We start from the raw sequence: 22196 nt of genomic DNA, 5'->3' as shown, positions 1-22196 counted from the left end.
GATATTAGAAATAAGAAAAGAGATCAAGAAAAATATATTTAGTTGTCTTCTAGAAGGCTCCTATCTTTGTCCTTCTGGATTCAGAGTGTAGAAACCATGATTATTTTAAGAAACTCTGAGAGGAGAAAGAGCTGGTGCATTATTTCCCAAAGTGTAGCCCTGGGAGATTGCAAGTCTTTTAAAGAAGGCTGTCCAGTATGGTCTTCAAGATAAGGAAGGAAGAAGAGATTAAGCAGGAAGGTCCCTGGACAAAACAAAGACTTTTCAAACTGAGAAAATGGGGGTCGCAGAAGTGCTTAAAGAAAGCTGGTGGAACTGAAGATGTCTGGTTTTCAAACAAGGAGAATGTCGAGTGTATAGACCAAGGTAACCAGATGCCACTGCAGTATAGCAAGTATCAACAGCTGTGGTAGGCATGTACTGATAAGAAGGGAAAAGGAGAATATGTCCAGGTGAGGACAAAAAGTGTCTATGAAGCCAGATACCTGACGCGCCAACTATATCTTATCAGTCTGGAAGCCTTACCTCTGAAATTTGATTACTTTTGCTGAGCAAAAGATGTGGTGAATCCTAACTTTGTCTAAGCATTTATTCAAAAAGAGAGTTGTTTGAACATTTAACTATAGAAAATATGAAATCCATATCTGTTAAGTTAAAGCTATATCCTCTGGATGTGAATCTGAAGATTAAAATTTATACTTTCTAGGTATAAGAAGATTATCTGAAATAAATATATAGTGAAAAATTGAATGTTTTCTTTCTGGGTTTCCCATTTATTCTCCATCATAGACTGGGTTCTTTATATCAGTAGAAATAGGCATACAATATGCATACAAAGAGAAATGTCCCCATAAAGTAAATGGAAGTGCATAAAAGAGAAATTCTGGAAGACAAATCAATAATATCTAGCTTGGATGTTAGAGTCACATGGTCAGAATTGATTCCAGACTTCCAACTTACTAGTAACTCTGTGTTTTCTCATCCATAATTTGTGAATAATATCTACCTAGCAGCATTGTATGAGATTAAATAATGAAATATATGTAAAGCAGTTAGACTAGGGTCTGACACATAGCAAATGCTAAATCTTCTTATTCTTAATCTTACTGTTCTTGTCACTTATTATTTTACGAATTGCTATTTGTAGAACTTAATGTCTTAGATTCTGATCTATGATTCTTATGGTCAGAATAATCCACAATAAGATAAATCTTGGTCTATGTTGAGAATTTCTTCATACAAACATAATTATGTAGCTCTTATACAGGCCAAACTTACATTCATTTCTATTAGTTATATGCTAGAGGTAATGAGTTTTTATTATTTATTTATTTATGTAGACACATTCTATTACCACTCTTTACCAACTGCCATCATTTTGGCTTAGGAGAAAATGATCTTGAAAGAAGGTCTAGGTAGTTTTAACAGCTCTTTTGTGAACTTCAGATGTAACTGAATCATTTTCTAGATTTATCTGTTAAATAAATGGTCCATGAAAGTATGTACAGGTAGATAATTGATGGAAACAAATAATCCTATTGAAACATTTGCTATTTATTTTTGATACAGTTCTTTAAACAGACTGATTAGTTCCCTTTATGATTTCACCCTCGAAAGCACACACGATTTTGTTCTTTATCATTGTTGCATGACATTCCATTTGGCAGTTGGGCTTATTTTTAGCCAGACTATCAAAGTATTTTTCAACTGGACTGTCACTGCACTTGAACTTGGAATCTTATAACTTGAAGAACTGCCCTGGAGAAAAGAAGAAACTTATAATAAATGGGAAATTATAAATCTAGACCAACTCAAACTTGTACTGGTAATTATTCTAATTATTCTTATTTCCTTAAATGTAACATGGTTCAATTATAGTTACTGATAACTAACAACTCATTGGAATGTGTGTCAATTTGTATATGGAAGATAAGGCAGCATGTTATGTGAAAGTCTTTGAAAAACTATCTGAACTCAAATTATTTTTTTCTGAAGATCTTTATAGGAAACAAGAAATTTCTTACAAAAATATTATTTTAGTTCCTTGGTATAATGTTACAGAAAAAAATTGGAATATTGCTGAATGTAGAGATTTTAGAATTATATCTTAAGTATCTAGTATTTAAAAACTAAAAACCGTCTTGCAACTAGAGATTGCTATAATTAAAATGCAATAAAATCAAATGAAATAAGTCAAATATATTTTTCTATGTAAATATATTATCCAATATCAAATGAGTTCTTAATTACTACAATTCAATATGATTGCATTTTAAATATAAACATCTGCATTTTAAACTCACAATCAGTAATTTAAATTAAGTATTGTAGAATCTAGAATAAAAAACAGTTTTGATTACTTGTCTGTTATGATCTGTGTCTACATTTTGCAAAACACAACTATAAATCAATCTCATTTGTTCTTCTTTACTAGATGAATGGAAGAAAAAAGTCAGTGAATCATATGTTATCACAATAGAAAGATTAGAAGATGACCTGAAGATCAAGGAAAAAGAACTGACAGAACTAAGGAATATATTTGGGTAAAGTTGTAAGAGTTATTATTTCTTTGTATAAGTGTCTTCAGTATTCACCTTATTTTTTAAAGTGTCTATATATTTTTTAAACCCGTAGAACCTCAGACATAGGCAGTCATGTTCTAAGCCTTAGGATGTCAGATTATCTCTTTTTGACCACTCATATAGCTCTCAAAATGCAAACATAACGTCTCACCTCCTTAAAATATAAATTGTAATCTGCCATCGTTAGAGTTTAAAAATAAAAACCTAAGGGCTAGCCTTTGAATGCAAGCTATTGTTGATCTCAGTAATCTTCTCAGGAATTAGATCATTCTTGTAAACCATGCCAGCAATGAAAAGCAAGATTTTTCTTCCCACATAGTGGCCGCATATTGGCCACATTGTTCTCTTTGAACTATGATGGTAAGTCCAATTTTAACAAACCCTCTGGTCTCTTGACATTGAAAGGCTATCCCTTAATGGAACTGAGTATCATTCTGCCCCTGAACAATCATATAACAACATATAATATTGCCTTCAGGATTTCAGTAGATTTTGTTCCATGATAACAAGAGAAAAATAATCTAAGTGTCACAACCTTGGAAGACACAAAATGTTCAGAAAAGAAGAGCAAGACCCTTATATACACAAAAAGCCTTCTGGTTAAATTGAATCTGACATTGAGAAACTAGATGTCCATTAGAGGGTCAAGAAAGTTACCTGCCTGACTAAGGAAAAGTTCCATATAGGCCAATTAGCCATGTTCATTTATAGCTGTGTTACGTAATGCACTCATGGCAAAGAACTCCCTCTATTTTACTTAGAAAACAAGTGTAAAGCAATGACCAAATGACACATCTTTACAACAAAATTGTAGATATAGTAAACATATAAATATCACATAACTGGCAAATAGAATCATCCATGTATAATATAGTTTATACAAAATTTGTCAATGGATGTAACAAGGCTTTCACAAGTGTTCAACTTATGGTTCAAAAAATAGTTGATTCTCTCTATAGTTTGGCCCAGGATGATGAACTCAACACTGACACTTGTGATGAGATACCACTGATCTGACTTTTGCAAGTAGTATCACATGTTGAGATATGGAACTACATTTGAAATTCCTGTAGAAATATAACTGGCACGTTAGTATAGTAGAATTATAAATATGTATTTATTTTGTTGGAAAAGTATGAATATAGAACTTAATCATAAACATCCAGCTCTTATTGACTTAAATAAATATGCTAAATGAAATATGATTACATTGAAAAGATTTTCCTCAACTTTTAAAGGTCAAAGCCTCAGTTATTTAGTATTATTTTTTAATTTAGAAAGTATTGAGCACATAGGTCAAGGCTAGCTTAAACTAGATGTATCCAAACCTGAATATTAGGATTAACAATGGATTTAAGATGTAGGTTCTTTCTCATACCACATCGACAACTACAAGCTGTCTTGACAACTGCTATAATGGACTTTTCCTATGTTTCTACTAAATGCAACAAATGTGACCTTCTTTTTTCGGATTAGCATTGGGGGTGAGATGCAGGAATCTGTGTCAGGGAGCTTACAGTCCAGAATTTGTTGAGTGCCAGCTCATATTCAAGTGTTGTTCTGGATACATCAAATACAAGACATTATTTAATCTATAGTCATATGTAGATTGTTGTCATTTCATGTGCGCCGAATAATATTAACTCCGGTGAATGATAAACTAAGTATTAGAGACAAGGCATTGGGAGTTGTCAAGTCATATGGTCAGTAAATTCTGGAATGTGATTTGTGTCAAGGTCTGCTTGACTCCATAGATAGCGCTCTTCCTACTATACCCTGCTTACAAAAACAAAATTTAGGTCCTGATTTATTCATTGATTTTTGGAATCATTATAGATAAAAAGCATAGTTAAGTAAAGGTGTGTAGGCAAGAATGAATGAGTACCATAGAAAGTTTAGGAAAAGTGAGAAAAAATAATGTCTTGACCGTATTATCTGACTTGAGTAAGAAAGCTATGTGAATCAATGTAAGAATTTTGGAGCCATACAAACATGGTTTTAAATACAGCTTCTTCTATTTATAAGCTGTATATCCATGGATATGTTTTTTAATCTCCTTAATCCTCATTTTCATCTATAAAATGAGGTGAATAATAATTACCTCACAGGATATTTTCGAAATGAGGTAAATTAAATACTAAGTACAGAGCCCAACACATAGTAAGCATTGAATAGTTGGAAATTTCTATTATCATGATTGATTGGATAAATAAGGACAGTTTGAAGGATAGAAGACTTTATGATAAAGTGAGAGTAACAAATAGCTTATTAAAAGTTAGAAAGAGTGAAAGTTTTTATGAAGAGGATGATTTCAAAATTAAAAATGTAAAGTATTAGCACAATTTAGGAAAATGCCGAAATCTGAAATATAGCTTTTAATGATTTTGATTGAAAGGGATTTGAAGAATTTTGAGACTAGAGTATTAGAAGGCTCATCAAAATGGCTATCAAATTTACTGAGGATAATGGTGAGACATTTTTGGAGAGAAAGACCAATAGCCTGGTGCTGATGACATTAAAGAAGCTACAGAATGTGATGATAAGGAAGCTGAGGAGAGGATTATCGAGTCTAGAATGATGTTTCTGCAAGAACTAGGGGCCTCTTATGTTAATGGAGATGGAGACTGTAGTACTTGCTAAAATTTTCGATTCCATGACTCCACCCTTTATCAAATGAATCAGAATCTCTGGATATGTCTTCCAATAACTTAAATGTTTAACAAGCTCCCCAGATAAAAGTATGCATAATAAAAATAATACTTCTAAAGTTTGAAAACTATACTTCTAGAAAGATATCCAAATTGCACTGAGAACTCTTTGCCTGAGGTGATATTAGTGAAGGGATGAGGAATATGGGAACAGAAAGTAAGCAACTGGTGTGGTCTACAGATAGTCAAGAGAACCAAAAACAAACAAGCAAAAACAGAATAATCTGCTTTTGTCTGATTTCGTCAAGGTAGAGAGCATAATCTGGGAGAAAAAAGTGAATTGCTTCCAGGGCAGAGTTCTAAGGATTTTCTTTTCTTTGGAATAAAATGATGGATGAAAGAAAGAAAAGAATAGTGTGCTGAGAATATAAATTGTCTTACTCACTCATTCACAAAATTTTAAAGGTAGTTGGGAAGATCAAACATAACGCTGTATGAAATGACATTTAAATGAGTATCTAGAGCATTATAGGTGCTAAATAAATGTTAGAATCTCATTACTCACCCTTATTTATTTTTCTTATAAAGAACATTCCTATGATAAACAACTGTTATGTTGCCTGACATCAGCCTTTCTCTAAACATTTAGATAGCAAGAAGACTGTATACAGTGCCCAAAAAGGAACATTTAAACTAGCGTCAAAGGTAAAGGATCACTGATGTAAACACAGTTTTTCATTTGCTAACCAATTTCTTTATGGCATTCCCGATAGACGCAAATTTCATTCATTATAAGAGATTTTTCACCACATAATACACCATTGCTCTATCAGCTCGAATACACAATCTTCCTGGCGTAGCTTTTACCCACAATATAATAAACAGCAATATAGTGCTAAATGTAAGACAGAAATAGCTAAATAATTATCCTGCTTATGCCAATTTATAGCAGCTTTGGAATGGGAGCTTGATGTGGGAAAGAGGGGAAATGGAAATGGAATGTTCTTTCATCTTCTGCTATAAAGTTGCACTCACTCATAACTTTGGACATTTGTTTAGGTAATGGATTGGTGACAGGAAGAAATGAAGAAAAAGAGAAGGCAGGAGGAGAAGGAAAGACAGAAAGGGCACTTTAGAGTACCATTGTCTGATTATATCCTCCTCTGTGCTGCCTCTAATCTTTATCAACATAACAGCACTTACTACATGATGTTGTTTTTATCCATTTATAGGTCTATCTCCCCACTAGTATATGTGTTCACTAAAGGCAGCTTTTTTTCCTTATTTAGCCTTATTTATATTTGTACTTATTTGTAAAACAAACTAATAACTTAGTGCTTACCATATGCCAGAAATGCTTCTACGTATCTTTTTGTGCATCAGCTTATATAATCCTAATGGTGTATATGTAAAGTGCTTTAGCACAGTGTCTGACACATGGCAAACCCTCAAAAATATTAGTTAACACTTAATCATTATTGTTTATGTTAACAACCCTCTGAAGTAAGTTTTGCAATTGCCATGTTATACCTGGAGAAAATGAGGCTAATCAAAGTAAACTGGCTTGAACTAGATTAAACAATTTGTATGATTTACCTAGGATTGCATCCATCTCTATTTGATTTCAAAATGTATCATATTCATAATCTTGGTTATGAATATTATACAACCTTTTTGAAAAAACTATGGAAGTGATGGCTCTCCACATGTGACTTAAAACGTTTTCAATTAAATTATTTTGTTTCAATAGTTTTTATCATAATAAATTTTAAGACTATGTTTTCTAATTTCATTGTCAAGCCAAGTTTGTATCTGCTTAATCTATAATATAAAATTTAAAACTATTAGCATATTCCAGAAAAGTTATAATTTTTCTTTTTCTTTTTTTTTTAATTATACTTTACATTTTAGGGTACATGTGCACAACGTGCAGGTTAGTTACATATGTATACATGTGCCATGTTGGTGTGCTGCACCCATTAACTCGTCATTTAACATTAGGTATATCTCCTAATGCTATCCCTCCCCCTTCCCCCCACCCCATAACAGGCCCCAGTGTGTGATGTTCCCCTTCCTGTGTCCATGTGTTCAATTCCTACCTATGAGTGAGAACATGCGGTGTTTGGTTTTTTGTCCTTGCGATAGTTTGCTGAGAATTATGGTTTCCAGCTTCAACCATGTCGCTACAAAGGACATGAACTCATCATTTTTTATGGCTGCATAATATTCCATGTTGTATATGTGCCACAGTTTCTTAATCCAGTCTATCATTGTTGGACCTTTGGGTTGGTGGTTGGTTCCAAGTCTATGCTATTGTGAATAGTGCCGCAATAAACATATGTGTGCAAGTGTCTTTATAGCAGCATGTTTTATAATCCTTTGGGTATATACTCAGTAACGGGATGGCTGGGTCAAATGGTATTTCTAATTCTAGATCCCTGAGGAATCGCCACACTGACTTCCACAATGGTTGAACTAGTTTACAGTCCCACCAACAGTGTAAAAGTGTTCCTATTTCTACACATCCTCTCCAGCACCTGTTGTTTCCTGACTTTTTAATGATTGCCATTCTAACTGGTGTGAGATGGCATCTCATTGTGGTTTTGATTTGCATTTCTCTGATGGCCAGTGATGATGAGCATTTTTTCATGTGTCTTTTGGCTGCGTAAATGTCTTCTTTTGAGAAGTGTCTGTTCATATCCTTTGCCCACTTGTTGATGGGGTTGTTTTTTTCTTGTAAATTTGTTTGAGTTCATCGTAGATTCTGGATATTAGCCCTTTGTCAGATGAGTAGATTGCAAAAATTTTCTCCCATTCTGTAGGTTGCCTGTTCACTCTGATGGTAGTTTCTTTTGCTGTGCAGAAGCTCTTTAGTTTAATGAGATTCCATTTGTCAATTTTGGCTTTTGTTGCCATTGCTTTTGGTGTTTTAGACGTGAAGTTCTTTTTCTTTTTTTTTCAGACGGAGTCTCGCTCTTTCGCCCAGGCTGGAGTACAGTGGCGCGATCTAGGCTCACTGCAAGCTCTGCCTCCTGGGTTCATGCCATTCTCCTGCCTCAGCCTCCTGAGTAGCTGGGACTGCAGGCGCCCACCACCACACCTGGCTAATTTTTTGTATTTTTAGTAGAGACGGGGTTTCACCGCGTTAGCCAGGATGGTCTCAATCTCCTGACCTCGTGATCCGCCCACCTTGGCCTCCCAAAGTGCTGGGATTACAGGCGTGAGCCACTGTGCCTGGCCCAGAAAAGTTATAATTTTTAAACACTATGACATCAGCATAATCCAAAACAATTTTTTTGGCATTGAGTAGATACATCTTGGTCAGTAAATACAGTGCCTCAATTTAAAATTGACTAGGTTTAATTATGTACAAAAAAGTGGTCCAAAGAATGCTCTGTTCCATTAAATAGTCACAATGTGTAGAGGAAATTAAAAAAAAAGTTTTCTGAGATATACCTTTTTGTACCTTTTCTCTCTGAAAAGTTCCTCTGAGGCCTGTTGCATTCCACTATACTCATCCTTAAAACAAAATATCTTATAAAATTATTGCACTATAGCTAAGTATGAAATTTGGCTATTTTAAGATGAATAGCACTGGAAACTTTTCAAGCTGATCTTATTTAAGAGGAGTGGACCCTTTCTGTCAAACTACTAAGTAGGATATTGAAGGCAAAATGTCATCTTATAATTAACATAGAATGAAAATATTATTTGGCATGTTTGGGTAGTGTGTTTTGCCAATTAGCCACAAAACAAAAAATAAGAATCATCAACAACAAAAAAACCCTCAAATCCAAAAGGAAACAAAGAATTCATAATGCCCTAAGGCAGTCTATTTCTCTAATTCTTTTCTTGTTTGTCCAGGTAAAACTAGTTAAGAACCATGATTTTACAGGAATATTTTGTGAAATCATTGAGAAGCAACTTGACCTCAATCTCTCTCTGCCTCTCTCTCTTTATCTCTCCCTATTGTTCTCCCTCTCCTTCTCCATCTGTAGCTCGCTATCTTTCTATCATTTTCTCTCCCCCTTCCCTTCGTCTCTTCTTCTTTTCCATCCTGTACCTCCATGATTCCTTCTTTCCTATCCCTGTTTTGAAAAGCAAAACAATACAAAAACAGTAAAAATAATATCAATGCCTTACTAGAAATAACTATTATAGCAGCTAATATTTCTAAAAGCTTTACAAGCTCTAACTCATTTACATTTCACAACAATCTTATGAGATAACAATAATTATGCCAATTTTATCATACTTAGCTATTATTGCTGTATCTGTCACTCTAACTCTATAATTGTTTATTGTATGAATGACTGAATAAATGAATATACTTCACAGTATTAGTTTGCAGATTTTATTTGGAAGATATCGAACAAATATATTTCTGGATATTTCTTGGAGATATATATTAGAAACAGATCTTATTGATATAGTCTGCTTCTATTGCTTGGAGGGCATGGGGCAGGGAAGAATCTGCAATGAATAGGCAAGAAGTTGCAACTAGCCATTTTAAACTTAAATGATCAATTTGGGAAACTAGACGACCCATAAAAAATCCTTACCTTCTTTCTACGTTCTTGGCTTTCCCCTAAGTTTTAACCAATGAATTAGCTTTAAAATGTACCTACCTGTCTGAATACCTTGGAGAGTAGTGTGTTACTTTTTGGCCAACTGTTCAAATGTTACATTTTAATAAGTTCCCACTTGTGGTCATGTCAGATATCTTCTTGAAAGGATGAGGTCATGAAAAAGAAGTTTAATTGAATCACAAAACTGCACACTTTTCTCGGTAAAAGGTAAAGGCTAGGAAAAGAATTCATTATGCTACAAGAAAGAAAGTACCTTTGGGTACAGAACTATCATTTTTAATGATTAAGAACAGCATTCACTATTAGAAATATATTCATAATAGTGGCTTTATTTTAATTAGGAACTTCATTCATGCCCCAGCATGCACTATGAACTCATTAGGATATGTTAAGTTACAGTGTGGCATGGCAGGTGATGAAAAATGTAAGGGGAAATTAAAAAATAAATTGAGCTTAGGGTATTAGAATACATAAGTGATGCTCAATTGGCAGTGAATTTGACATACACAGTTACTTTAGAAGAGGCAAAAGAAGAGAAAATGAAATTTCTCTCCTAGGAACGATTGCTTAAATATCTTGAATATTTTAATTACATGTTTCAAAACAGAAACGTTTGACTAGAAGTTAATGGGAAGTGAGAATTAGGATTCAAATATAGCCCCCAAAGTAACTCTCATTTTAAAAATGTACATTCCAGTTATTAAAGTTGAGCTAAAAGTTGTACTATTAAAAATCACACTTGAGTGCCAAATATTACAGGAGTCTATTCTCTGTTGATTCATTTTGTTGACATTAATAGAAGTTGCATGAGTTCCAGGAGGATATAATTCAAGAGGAGAACAAAAGCAACAAGCAGCGGCTCAGTTTAAAGCAAGGAACTCTTTAGGACTCTATACTGAGTCACTTATAGATGGTAAAGTCTAGTTCAAGATTCAGTTAGCTGAGGAACAATTGTTGAATAAAGAGTCATTAATTTTGCTTTCAATTTTATTTATGTAAATAATAAACATTCACCTAGTGCCTTTCTTTTTTAAAAATAAAGCAATGGAACCTGGCATCTTGTATTTTCTGTTTATTCCATGTTCATTTGTTTTGCAAAGCTCATCAGAGTATTAGATATCAGGACTAACACAGCAGTCAATTTCAGGATTTTATCTAGTATGTGTATTTTCAGGACTGATGCATTCAAAGGATCCAGGATTTAGTCAGTAGTTTATATCAAGGAGACTCTTGAAAACAGCCTGAAGTGAGCCTTAAGAGCAGAAGTGAGGCGTATAGTAGGTGTTTAGTAGGTGTTGTGCCAGACTTATTGAATGGATCATCAAATTTAGATCACAGAATAAGAAAGCAATTGAGTTTACCCTCTCAAAGAAAGTGATTTTCATCTCAACTTTAACCTTTTTTCCCTCCTTTGCATTTTTCATTCTTTGAGTCTCTCCACTGTTGAAAATACAGTAATATTAAAAGTTTGAGAGATCAAGTTTAAATAAGAGAATCTCATGTGCAGTTCTGTGTTCTATGTATAACTTAAACTTTTCAGGGCACCTTGATAAATAAAAATTATGTATACATAGAAAACAGACATCTGAAAGTAAATTCATTTCACTCACACCCAAAATCTCACATAATATCTACAGAGAAATTCAGGAAAATCTTTCCAAAAAGAAAGGTGGGGAGAAGTAGCATCTGATAAGATATTGGGAAAAAGAATATAATCCCAATGTATTACAACTTCTGCCTGAAGCAAAGTTCTCTTGTACTCTGACTGGGTCAGATTTCACAGATAAAGGTCTAATCTCTGGTAGGGTACTGTGATATAGTCCCTGGTGAGAAGTGGAGTGATTCTATTAATGAAATCCTTGTCTTTGTCTGAACAAAGACCATTGCCCCAGGAGGGCCCTTGAGAGCCACAGGTAGCCTTTCAAAAGGAATGTAAAGCTAAAATTCTCAACCTCTTGAGGTCCATGGTGCTCCCAGGACATTTTTCAGTAGAAATGAGATCATATCCTTGGCTTCACAGGTCAATTTCAAGCTGCCTCCTGCCTATTTAAATCTCTAGCAGCTTTAGAGAGATAGCATAGTCTTTGGTGAGTGAGCCAAAGTCTCATATCACTTGTAAAGTACTTACACTTGAAAGGTACTATAAATTCAGAACATTATCATCAAGGCATCCAGTTAAGAACATTAAAAGCTATTGGAATTTTAAAATAGAAAAAGAAAAAGTGCTATTCTCCAGGGCACTGCTAAAAAGAGAAAGGCTCTAAATCCAGGGTCATTGAAGAACCTCAGTGAAATGCTTTAATTAGAAATGGCAAGCCTTGTGGTTTGTTTTCACAGCCATGGGAATACAGTATTCCCAAACTTTTTTTACCCTCCTACCCTTCTTGCTTTCTGTGTTTCCCTGCAGCAAAACACGTAGACACGCTTACTAATACTGAGAAACACACCTTAACTTGCTTTGGAAAGCCTTTTGTAGAAGTACAACGAACTCCAGTGTTTATAAATGTTAATAATATAAGAAGGGAGTTTAGAATTTCATGAAGATAGTTAAGAATTTAACTCACTTCTATCAGCAATTTCCCTCAGCTCAAAAAATACTGCAATCAAAATCATTTCTGATGAAAATGCCACTGTTTTAAATGTCTACTTATAATAAAATGGGTCTACTTATAAATGATAGAGCTATTTATGGTATGGCAGTAACTTCACAAAATAACATGATTCTTAGAAATGTGTGATCTTTGGCCCAGCCCGGCTTTTAAACCCTCAAAGCCAAATATATTATGGATGTCTTGGAAGAAAGTAAACTAGGTACTTGGAACACACTTGGAAATGCATTCACAGGTCACAGAGGTCTTCTTTGTGGTTATGACTTCAAATAGTAGAGGTATTCAGCAGAGCTGAACTCTGCCTTTCAAGCTAGGTAGATTGGATTTTTCTCTTAAAGTTTGTAGGAAATCGGTGTCCATAAATAAAAAGGGAATGAAAACTGTGACTGGAAACTGAGAATGTTGATGGACAATGATTCAGCTTTGAGCTGCTTTGGCTTTTCTTCCCTGGTCTTTCTATTGTCCAGCAAATGAAACACACTATAAAACCACAAGAAAAAAAAAAAGGATTGGGGGAGGAGAGAGGGGCCTTGTGATCCTAAGAAAAACTGTAACCAGCAGCCTAAGCAAAACAGGGAAGGATGCACATTCTTTTGAGCTAATCATAATGAACTTAATGGCAAATACTGAAAGAAGAAAAGGCTTTGGAGCTCCTCTGTAGCAATAAACACCTGACAAAATGCAGTTTTTCAATATGTATGTCCAATGTTATATAGCAATACCTGTTAGGTTTTGATGTTTTCAAAGTGGAAAAAATCATTTCATCAGTGTGGTAATCCTTGAAAGCCTCATTCTTATAGTTATACCAGGATTCAAATCCTATCATGATTCTGCCTTTTAAATAGTTTGTTCTTTTTTTCCAACTTGGGCAAGTTATTTAACCTATTTAAGCTTCAATTTCTTCAATTATAAAATTAGTAAAATAATATATGTGACAATATGCATGACATTGTGCTGTTGTACCCGGAATTGGTGGGTTCTTGATCTCACTGACTTCAAGAATGAAGCCGCGGACCCTCGCAGTGAGCGTTCAGTTCTTAAAGATGGTGTTTCCGGGGTTCGTTCCTTCTGATGTTCGGACGTGTTCCGAGTTTCTTCCTTCTGGTGGGTTTGTGGTCTTGCTGGCTTCAGGAGTGAAGCTGCAGACCTTCGCGGTGAGTGTTACAGCTCTTACAGTGGCGCGTCTGGAGTTGTTTGTTCCTCCCGTCCTGAGTTGTTCATTCCTCCCAGTGGGTTCATGGTCTCACTGGCTTCAGGAGTAAAGCTGCAGACCTTCATGGTGAGTGTTACAGCTCATAAAGGCAGTGCGGTCCCAAAGAGTGAGAAGCAGCAAGATTTATTGCAAAGAGCAAAAGAACAAAGCTCCCACAGTATGAAAGGGGACACGAGCAGGTTGCCGCTGCTGGCTGGGGCAGTCTGCTTTTATTCCCTTATCTGGCCTCACCCACATCCTGCTGATTGGTCCATTTTACAGAGAGCTGATTGGTCCATTTTGACAGGGTACTGATTGGTGTGTTTACAATCCTCTAGCTAGACATAAAAGTTCTCCAAGTCCCCACCAGATTAGCTAGATACAGAGTGCTGATTGGTGCATCCACAAACCTCAAGCCAGACACAGAGTGCTGATTGGTGCATTTACAATCCTCCAGCTAGACATAAAAGTTCTTCAAGTCCCCACCCGACTCAGGAGCCCAGCTGACTTCGCCTAGTGGATCCCGCGCAGGGGCGGCAGGCGGAGCTGCCTGACAGTCCCGACTGCGTGCCTGCACTCCTGAGCCCTTGGGCAGTGGATGGGACTGGGCACCACGGAGCAGGGGGTGGTGCCTGTCAGGAAGGCTCAGGTTGCCTGGGAGCCCACTGGGGTAGGGAGGTGGAGGGAGCTTGGGCCTGGCAGGCTTCAGGTCCCGAGCCCTGCCCCATAGGGAGGTGGCTGAGGCCTGGCAAGAATTCAAGCGCAGCTCGGGCAGGCTGGCAGTGCTGGGGGACCTGATGCACCCTCTGCAGCTGCTAGCCCAGGTGCTAAGCCTCTCACTGCCTGGGGCCGGGGGCACCAGCCCACCGCGCAGAGTGCAGGGCCCGCTGAGCCCACGCCAACCCCAAACTTGTGCTGGCCTGCAAGCACTGTGCACAGCCCCAGTTCCTGCCCACTCCTCTCCCTCCACACCTCCCCACAAGAAGAGGGCGCCAGCTCTGGCCTCAGCCAGCCCAGAGAGGGGCTCCCACAGTGCAGCAGCAGGCTGAAGGGCTCCTCAAATGTGGCCAGAGTTGACACCGTGGCCTGAGGAGGTGCCGAGAACGAGCAAGGGCTGCTAGCACATTGTCACCTCTCACTGTGGTGAGGAATAAGTAAGGTTAAGTGCTTACTACAGTATCTGGCATGTGATATGCAATCAGAAAATGATTATTGCACTGTTGTTACCATTGCCGACTTCACTGTGAATATACAACTTTCTTTTTGAAGTGTGACTCTTGGGATAATTTTAGCATCATTTTTGTTGAGGCTCAGAAAATGACACCTCAAAATGAAGGCCTTACAAGCAGCCTTAGAAGCAAAACTTTGTCTCTGACCTTCTCCTGTCCTCTTGCCTCTGGCCCCTCATTTTCCCCAGAGGATAGCCATAGAGACTAGAATCCCTCTCCCCTCAAGGCAGGTCATAGAAAGGAGAACTTACAGAGTTGTTCCTGTATCTTTGAGTCTTCATTCTGAAGGCTGTTATGTCTTGTGTCTCTTGTGCCTTTTAAAACTATGATCAAATATATTTTATGCCTTTTCTTCTATTAATGTCCCTTTTGTCAGTTGATTTCAGCAAACCTTCAGAAAGGCAAAGGGGAAGGTCTTTCTTTGACCCTATAATTTCATGCCATATTTGACTTTTCTTGGCCTTTTATATTTGATAATTTTCTGATTTCTGATTTCCTGATTTACATAATAATCAATTTTATATATGTATTATATAAGTATTCCCTACTAATAGTGACTTTCAGGTTCCTAGATTACGTCTGACCTTGGTTTTACTTGTCTTTAAAAAGTGCCACTAAATTCGCTATTGTGACATCTAGTAGCTGTCAGTGATTCTGGAGGAACTATTGGAATCATAGTGTTATTTCTGGTGACATCATTACAATGTAAAACTACAGAATTTCCTCTCAATTTTAATTCTTCATATAAAGGGTTCAAGATTCTTTCTGTAAGTGCAAAATAATCTTAGAAACAATACATTTCTGAATTGATAGTAACAGGATTTGCATTTATAATTTTCAAATGAAAGACAATATGCTAAAAGGTGAATTTTGTGATCATCTGTAAAATGTTTTTTTCAGCTCTGATGAAGCCTTCAGTAAAGTCAATTTAAATTACCACACTGAAAATGGGCTGTCTCTACTTCATTTATGTTGCATTTGTGGAGGTGAGTACTTGAAACTTAGTACTTCTTAAACTGGTTATATGTGTATATTGTCAGTGACTTGAGCTGCTTAATAGTCTACAAAAGAATTCTATTCATACTCAGTTTTCCCTTCTGCTTTGCCTTTTCCAACCTTGATAATCTCAGTTTAGGCAGTAACTATCAGGCAGAATATTCCAATTGATTTAGCTTTAAATATAAGCTTCATTGTGTTCCTACCGGAAACCAAGTCACTCAGTTTGCTTGGAAATCAAAAAGCACTTTTCAATATTGGGCATGCCAGTCAGGGATTAACTTAAATTCAGAAGCACTTAAAGATTCCCCAAAATATCATCAAGCAGTTGCTTCACAATATTCAACAAGAGTATGTGGAAAAGTGACAAATGCCAAAGATAAAATCTAAAAGTAAAGATTGATCGAAGTGAAGATTAAGGGTTTAATTTGGCTTACACTTTAGTTTGTTTTGTTTATCAATGTATCTCAAGCACTTTGAATGGTGCCTGGCCTGTAATAGCCACTCAGTAAAGTTATTGAATTAATGAATGAACCATTAATATTTATTTTGTTAATCCAAACTAAATTCATTGAACTTAACTTCTTAAAATGGAACAGAAATGTGTGTCAACTCTAACCATATTCCTTAACAATTTCTCCCAAACAAACCAAACAGACTCTGCTTAACAGATTGTTCTCTCAACTTTAAATGTGCCTTCCCAACCTTGGTTATATCCTTCATATTTCTTTGATCTAAATAAGCTCTACTGTTAATAATGTTCAGATAAATCCTCTACAATTAGATTTTTTAACTTAAGCTTTTTCAGTAATAGTTTATTATGGTGAATTCTCTTATGTGTTTATGTTTCAAAACCATCTGATGATGAGAGTACTAAATAAAAAATCTAAGACAAAGAGTCAAATTACACAGCATTTGAATAAAGTTTTATAAATGGAAAAGAAATATCCCCTAGTAAGGTTGTCAATTAATAGAACACTTTACAAATGGCCTGCAGAACAGCAGCTTGACATTTTTATACAGCTGTATGGCATTTATCATTAAGTCAAAAAGAGTCTTAAACTCACCCCATCCCCACAACGATTTAGCCTTTTTTCATTTTTCTCTTTAAGGCAACAAATCACATATTCGAACTCTTATGTTAAAAGGGCTCCGCCCATCTCGACTGACAAGAAATGGATTTACAGCCTTGCATTTAGCAGTTTACAAGGTATGACACTTTAATTCCCATAAACACTGCATTGGAACTAAGGATAGTGTGTATCTTTAGGTTTTATTTTTTTTTTTCAAATTAGTAATCATGGAAAATTTTCAGTGACCAGAGGCATTACATTACTAAAGGACTTCTTTCTCTTTATTGAGCAGATACCTTCTGCATACTAGACACATACTCTTTTTAATGCTTTCTTTAACTCATTTAATTCTCACAAGAACCCCATGAGTGAATATGATTATTATCCCCAACGTTACATGGTTAGCCAGGGGTTAGCCAGGATTTAAGACAAGGCAGTCTAGTTCTGTTGCCAAAGCTCCTCATCAGAACACCATGATGCCTCTGTGCAGAGAGAGATGAGGTTGTATTTAAAGACAAAAGAAGCACACTGAAGCTGTATTTCTTTACTGCAAATTTTTCTTAAAAAACCTTTTTGCTTTAGCTGTTTATTTTCTTACATTAGCCCCTGGCTCCAACCTAATCTCAGCACCTGATAGAATAATAAATATAATAGTGGATTGGACAAACTGGGATACTTAGTGTTGGAATTGAACCTTGAGATTTTCATAAATATAAATTTATAAAACATACAAATTATATAATATGCATTGATCATTTTATAATTATAATAACAATTTCTACTTTGTATTTATTATGAGCTAAATATCATACTAAGTTTAATGTCTTTTAGTCATTAAAATAACTGCATGTTAGGATTTATTTTACAGAAAATGCAATTGAAGGCTAAAGTAGATACCTGGACAATATTAGAATAGTGATTAAAGTCAAGTACGGTTGGCTCATTACTCCCAGAATCTCATTTGTATATTGTGTATTTTGTTCTTTCTCATTTTCATGCGAGTCTGTGACAGAATTTTATTTCAATTTTGGGTGTGCACGTGTGGGAGGAGGGACAACTTTTTGCTTGTATTAGGAACCCCCTGCACTATCTCCCTCCCCCAACTGCTAGAGAGTTTCTCATTGGGAGGGAAGAGGACCTTATTTTCCCATGGTCTAGCATCACAAATTCCTGTAATTCACAGTGCAAATACTCTAAAGTTTCATCTCTTTTCATGCCTAGACAATGCCTAGTCAATTCTTCTAATTCCTTCTGGGAGAAAGCCTCAGTTAAGTGCTAAATTGTCTTTAATACCAGTTAATTATCCTGCTAAACTACAAAACAGTCTGAGTTTCCAGTGTAGAAAACAGCATCTGATGTGGACTTTTATTCTGAAAGGCAGGAGGTGAAAGTAGAAGAGCTCCAAGGAACAGGAAGGTAGTGATGGATAGTCATGGCACTGTATGAAACCATGAATTCTGAACCTCACCGTCTGGGAGATTTTTTCTGTATTAGTTCATTTTGCAGAGATTTAGCATGACACTGGCACACAAATGGGTTCTGAATCATTTAGGGATACAATATTTAGAGAATATATTTCTTCAACCTCTGTTTATAATAACTAAATTTCCACTTTTAGAGTTTTCTTTGCTCTATTTTTATGTTTTCTTCTATTTTAGAGAAGGGTGCATAAACTATAACTTTTTCATAGCAAGTTTAAATGAAAATTTAGATTCTTGGGAAACAAAGCAGGCAAAAATATTAAAAGGCCATAAGAAAATGCATAGTTATTTTGCAAATTTCTTAACAAGGGTGAAAAACAATTTAAAGTTACTATTTCATTTTAAACACAAAAATAATATAAAGTAGTTGTGTGTCCAGAATTGGTGGGTTCTTGGTCTCACTCACTTCAAGAATGAAGCCGTGGACTCTAGCAGTGAGTGTTACAGTTCTTAAAGGCGGCGTGTCCAGGATTTGTTCCTTCTGATGTATGGATGTGTTCGGAGTTTCTTCCTTCTGGTGGGTTCGTGGTCTCGCTGGCTCAGGATTGAAGCTGCAGACCTTCGCGGTGAGTGTTATAGCTCATAAAGGCAGTGTGGACCCAAAGAGTGAGGAGCAGCAAGATTTATTGCAAAGAGCCGAAGAACAAAGCTTCCATAGCATGGAAGGGGACCCGAGCGGGTTGCCACTGCTGACTCGGGCAGCCTGCTTTTATTCTTTTATCTGGCCCCACCCACATCCTACTGATTGGTCCATTTTGTAGAGAGCTGATTGGTCTGTTTTACAGAGAGCTAATTGGTCCATTTTGACAGGGTGCTGATTGGTGCATTTACAATCCCTGAGCTAGACACAAAAGTTCTCCACATCCCCACTAGATTAGCTAGATACAGAGTGCTGATTGGTCCATTTATAAACCTTGAGCTAGATACAGAGTGCCAATTGGTGTATTCACAATCCCTAGCTAGACATAAAAGTTCTCCAAGTCCCCACCAGATTAGCTAGATACAGAGTGCTGGTTGGGTAATAAACTTATCTTTTAGAATCATTGACCCTTGAGTGATTTGGGTGACATGGGAGTATATTTTCTTAAGGCCTGTTGTAGCTGCTCGAGGAAGGCAGAAGGATTTTCTTCCTTTCCCTGAGTTATGGTGGACATCATTGAATAATTCATGGACTTTTTTCTAATTCTCCTTAGTCCTTCTAGAACACAGGTCAACAGATGTTTACAACTCCAGTCCCCATGTTCTGAGTCAAGGTCCCAGTGGGGATCCATACTGGGGATGGCTTGCTGAGCAGTAGTGAATTTGTCCCTTTCTTCAGCTGTCATTCTATCATTTACTTGACTAAGATACCAGGTATCTCCAAACTGTCAGGCTGCAGCTAAAGCTGCATTCTTTTCATTAAAGGCCAGGGTTTGATCTAACAGTAGCATGACATCTCTCCAAGCGAGGTCAAAGGTTTGCCCTAGACCCTGTAGGACATCTATGTACCTATCAGGATCATCTGAAAATTTCCCCAGGTCTGCCTTGATCTGCTTTAAATCAGAGAGGGAGAAGGGGACATGTACCTGGGTTGGGCCAAATTCCCCTCCCCCTACAGCTTGAAGGGGACATAACCGATAGCCCGGGGGGTTTTGTGGTCCTTTGGAGATTTCTTTGCTTGTTTCCTTCTGGGCAGGGGAGATTCAAGGAGAATTATCATTAATAGGAAGGGGAACTATAGGGAGGCTAGGATATGAGGGTAAGCTGAGAGGTCCTCCTGTGGGATGTAAACTGTAAGCTTTGCATAGTTGTGTATTCTCCCTCAATGAAAAGAAAGCTTGGACATAAGGTATTTCACTCCATTTGCCTTCCCTCTTACAGAAAAGGTCAAGCTGCAGGATAGTATTGTAATTTGTACTTCCCTCAGGTGGCCATTTTTCCCCATCAGAGAGAGAATATTGGGACCAAGCCATAGTGCAGAAAAAAATGAGCCACCTCTTTTTCAGGGTTTGTGGGTCAAAACGGTCCCAATGGCTTAGGATGCATTTCAAGGGTGAGCCTGTTGATACCTGAGTGTTTCCCTCCTGAAAGACACAACTGCCCATGGTTTTGGTATGTTTTGTTTCTCCCCCTGCCCAAGAACCCGCAACAGTCCCTGGACCCTGCTGATCAGAATAGTTGCAGTCACCGACGCAGCAGCAGAAACAACCCCTGCCCAAGAACCCGCAACGGCCCCTGGACGCTGCTGGTCGGAATAGTTGCTCCCACCAACGCAGCAGCAGAAACACTAGTTTTCCTCCCAGACCACATGGAGGACCGAGGAAGGTTGGATTTAGTGGCTCTTACTGATGCATTCTCGAAAACCTGCACCCTTGCCTGTCCTCCTAGACCACAAGGAGGACCGACTGAGAAAAATTGGATTTAGTGGCCCTTACTGACACATTCTCGAAAACCTGTTAGAGTCCTAAGCATTCTCCTGTTAGTATTGGGACTTTACCCATGTCCTATAAAGATGTTATGCCCCCAAAATGAAGTGGAGGGCCATACCCTGATAGAGGGAAGGGATCTCCAGGGTTGGAGGAGTGACACCTTTTGTCCTCACTTATATGAATAGGAAGAATACAATTTCTGAGGCTCCCCATATCCTAGCTTCAGGAATAGCTTTTGTTAGGCCTATTAGTCTGAGGAGAGATCCTAAAATTCCAGGTAGTCCCCACTACGACGAGGCTTTGGGCAAAAATTATGTCTTTCTGATTGGTGAGCCAGGGTGCCTAAAGAAGCTAACAGAGTCTTGGAGTTTATACTAGAAGTCATTCTTATAGGAGAAACTAGAAAAGCACCAGAAACAGGTAGCGATTTTTAGAAGCAGGACTAACCTCGGAGAAGAGAGGCGAGAGGAAATTTGTCTGGCAGGCATTAGGACCCAGGGGGCAAGGGTCAGGATAGTTAGGATAGATGGGCAAGTCTCGCTTGGGCAACATGCCTTTGACAGGTCCGCTCATGGCTGCAGGGTCAACCAACTTGTTATCAGGATCCCGGAGCTGCATGGCTTTCCTCTCTGTCAACCCTCGGCTCAGCCCAGAAGTACAGGAAAAGCAGAAGCTGGTTCTAGGCAAACCAATGCTGCCAACTCCAAAGAGTCAGGGGTGGTCAGAGAGCCCTTTCCCAGAAAGCCTGACACCCGTGTCTTTAGTCCAGCAGCCATGCTAGTTGCTTTTAACTGGCTGACAGGTGCCCAGTATTTAGCCCCTGAATTCTAAGGAAAAATAGGACAGAATAGCAAGTGAAAGGGGTCCAATGGTACTCACTGCTTGGTGATAGGTGACAGTCTCGTCACTCAGCGATAGGCGATGGTCTCACCTCTTAGTGATAGGTGATAGTCCCTTTGTGGTGGCCAAAATGTGTCCAGAATTGGTGAGTTCTTGGTCTCACTGACTTCAAGAATGAAGCCACAGACACTCGCGGTGAGTGTTACAGTTCTTAGAGGCGGCATGTCCAGAGTTTGTTCATTCTGATGTTTGGATGTGTTCAGAGTTTCTTCCTTCTGGTGGGTTCGTGGTCTTGCTGGCTCAGGAGTGAAGCTGCAGACCCTCGCGGTGCGTGTTACAGCTCTTAAGGTGGCATGTCTGGAGTTGTTCATTCCTTCCGGTGGGTTCGTGGTCTCGCTGGCTTCAAGAGTGAAGCTGCAGACCTTCACGGTGAGTGTTACAGCTCATAAAGGCAGTGTGGACCCAAAGAGTGAGCAGTAGCAAGATTTATTGCAAAGAGCCAAAGAACAAAGCTTCCAAAGTGTGGAAGGGCACCTGAGCAGGTTGCCA

The 22196-nt window shown here is 37.6% G+C and overlaps 1 protein-coding gene across 1 annotated transcript in view; it reads left to right on the top strand.

The window, feature by feature from the left end:
- Window positions 1-1720: 1720 nt before the first annotated feature.
- Window positions 1721-22196, top strand: part of TNNI3K (TNNI3 interacting kinase) — a 307803-nt gene continuing 287327 nt past the window's right edge. The window contains 4 exon segments of the mRNA NM_001204855.1: window positions 1721-1825; window positions 2435-2543; window positions 15750-15835; window positions 16958-17055. Of these exon segments, the coding sequence (NP_001191784.1) occupies window positions 1786-1825; window positions 2435-2543; window positions 15750-15835; window positions 16958-17055 (333 nt within the window). The 5' untranslated portion in view covers window positions 1721-1785.

This window comes from Pongo abelii, chromosome 1, assembly GCF_028885655.2.
Source record: "Pongo abelii isolate AG06213 chromosome 1, NHGRI_mPonAbe1-v2.0_pri, whole genome shotgun sequence".
Lineage (NCBI taxonomy): Eukaryota > Metazoa > Chordata > Mammalia > Primates > Hominidae > Pongo > Pongo abelii.
This window is presented reverse-complemented; position numbering and strand designations above follow the sequence as displayed.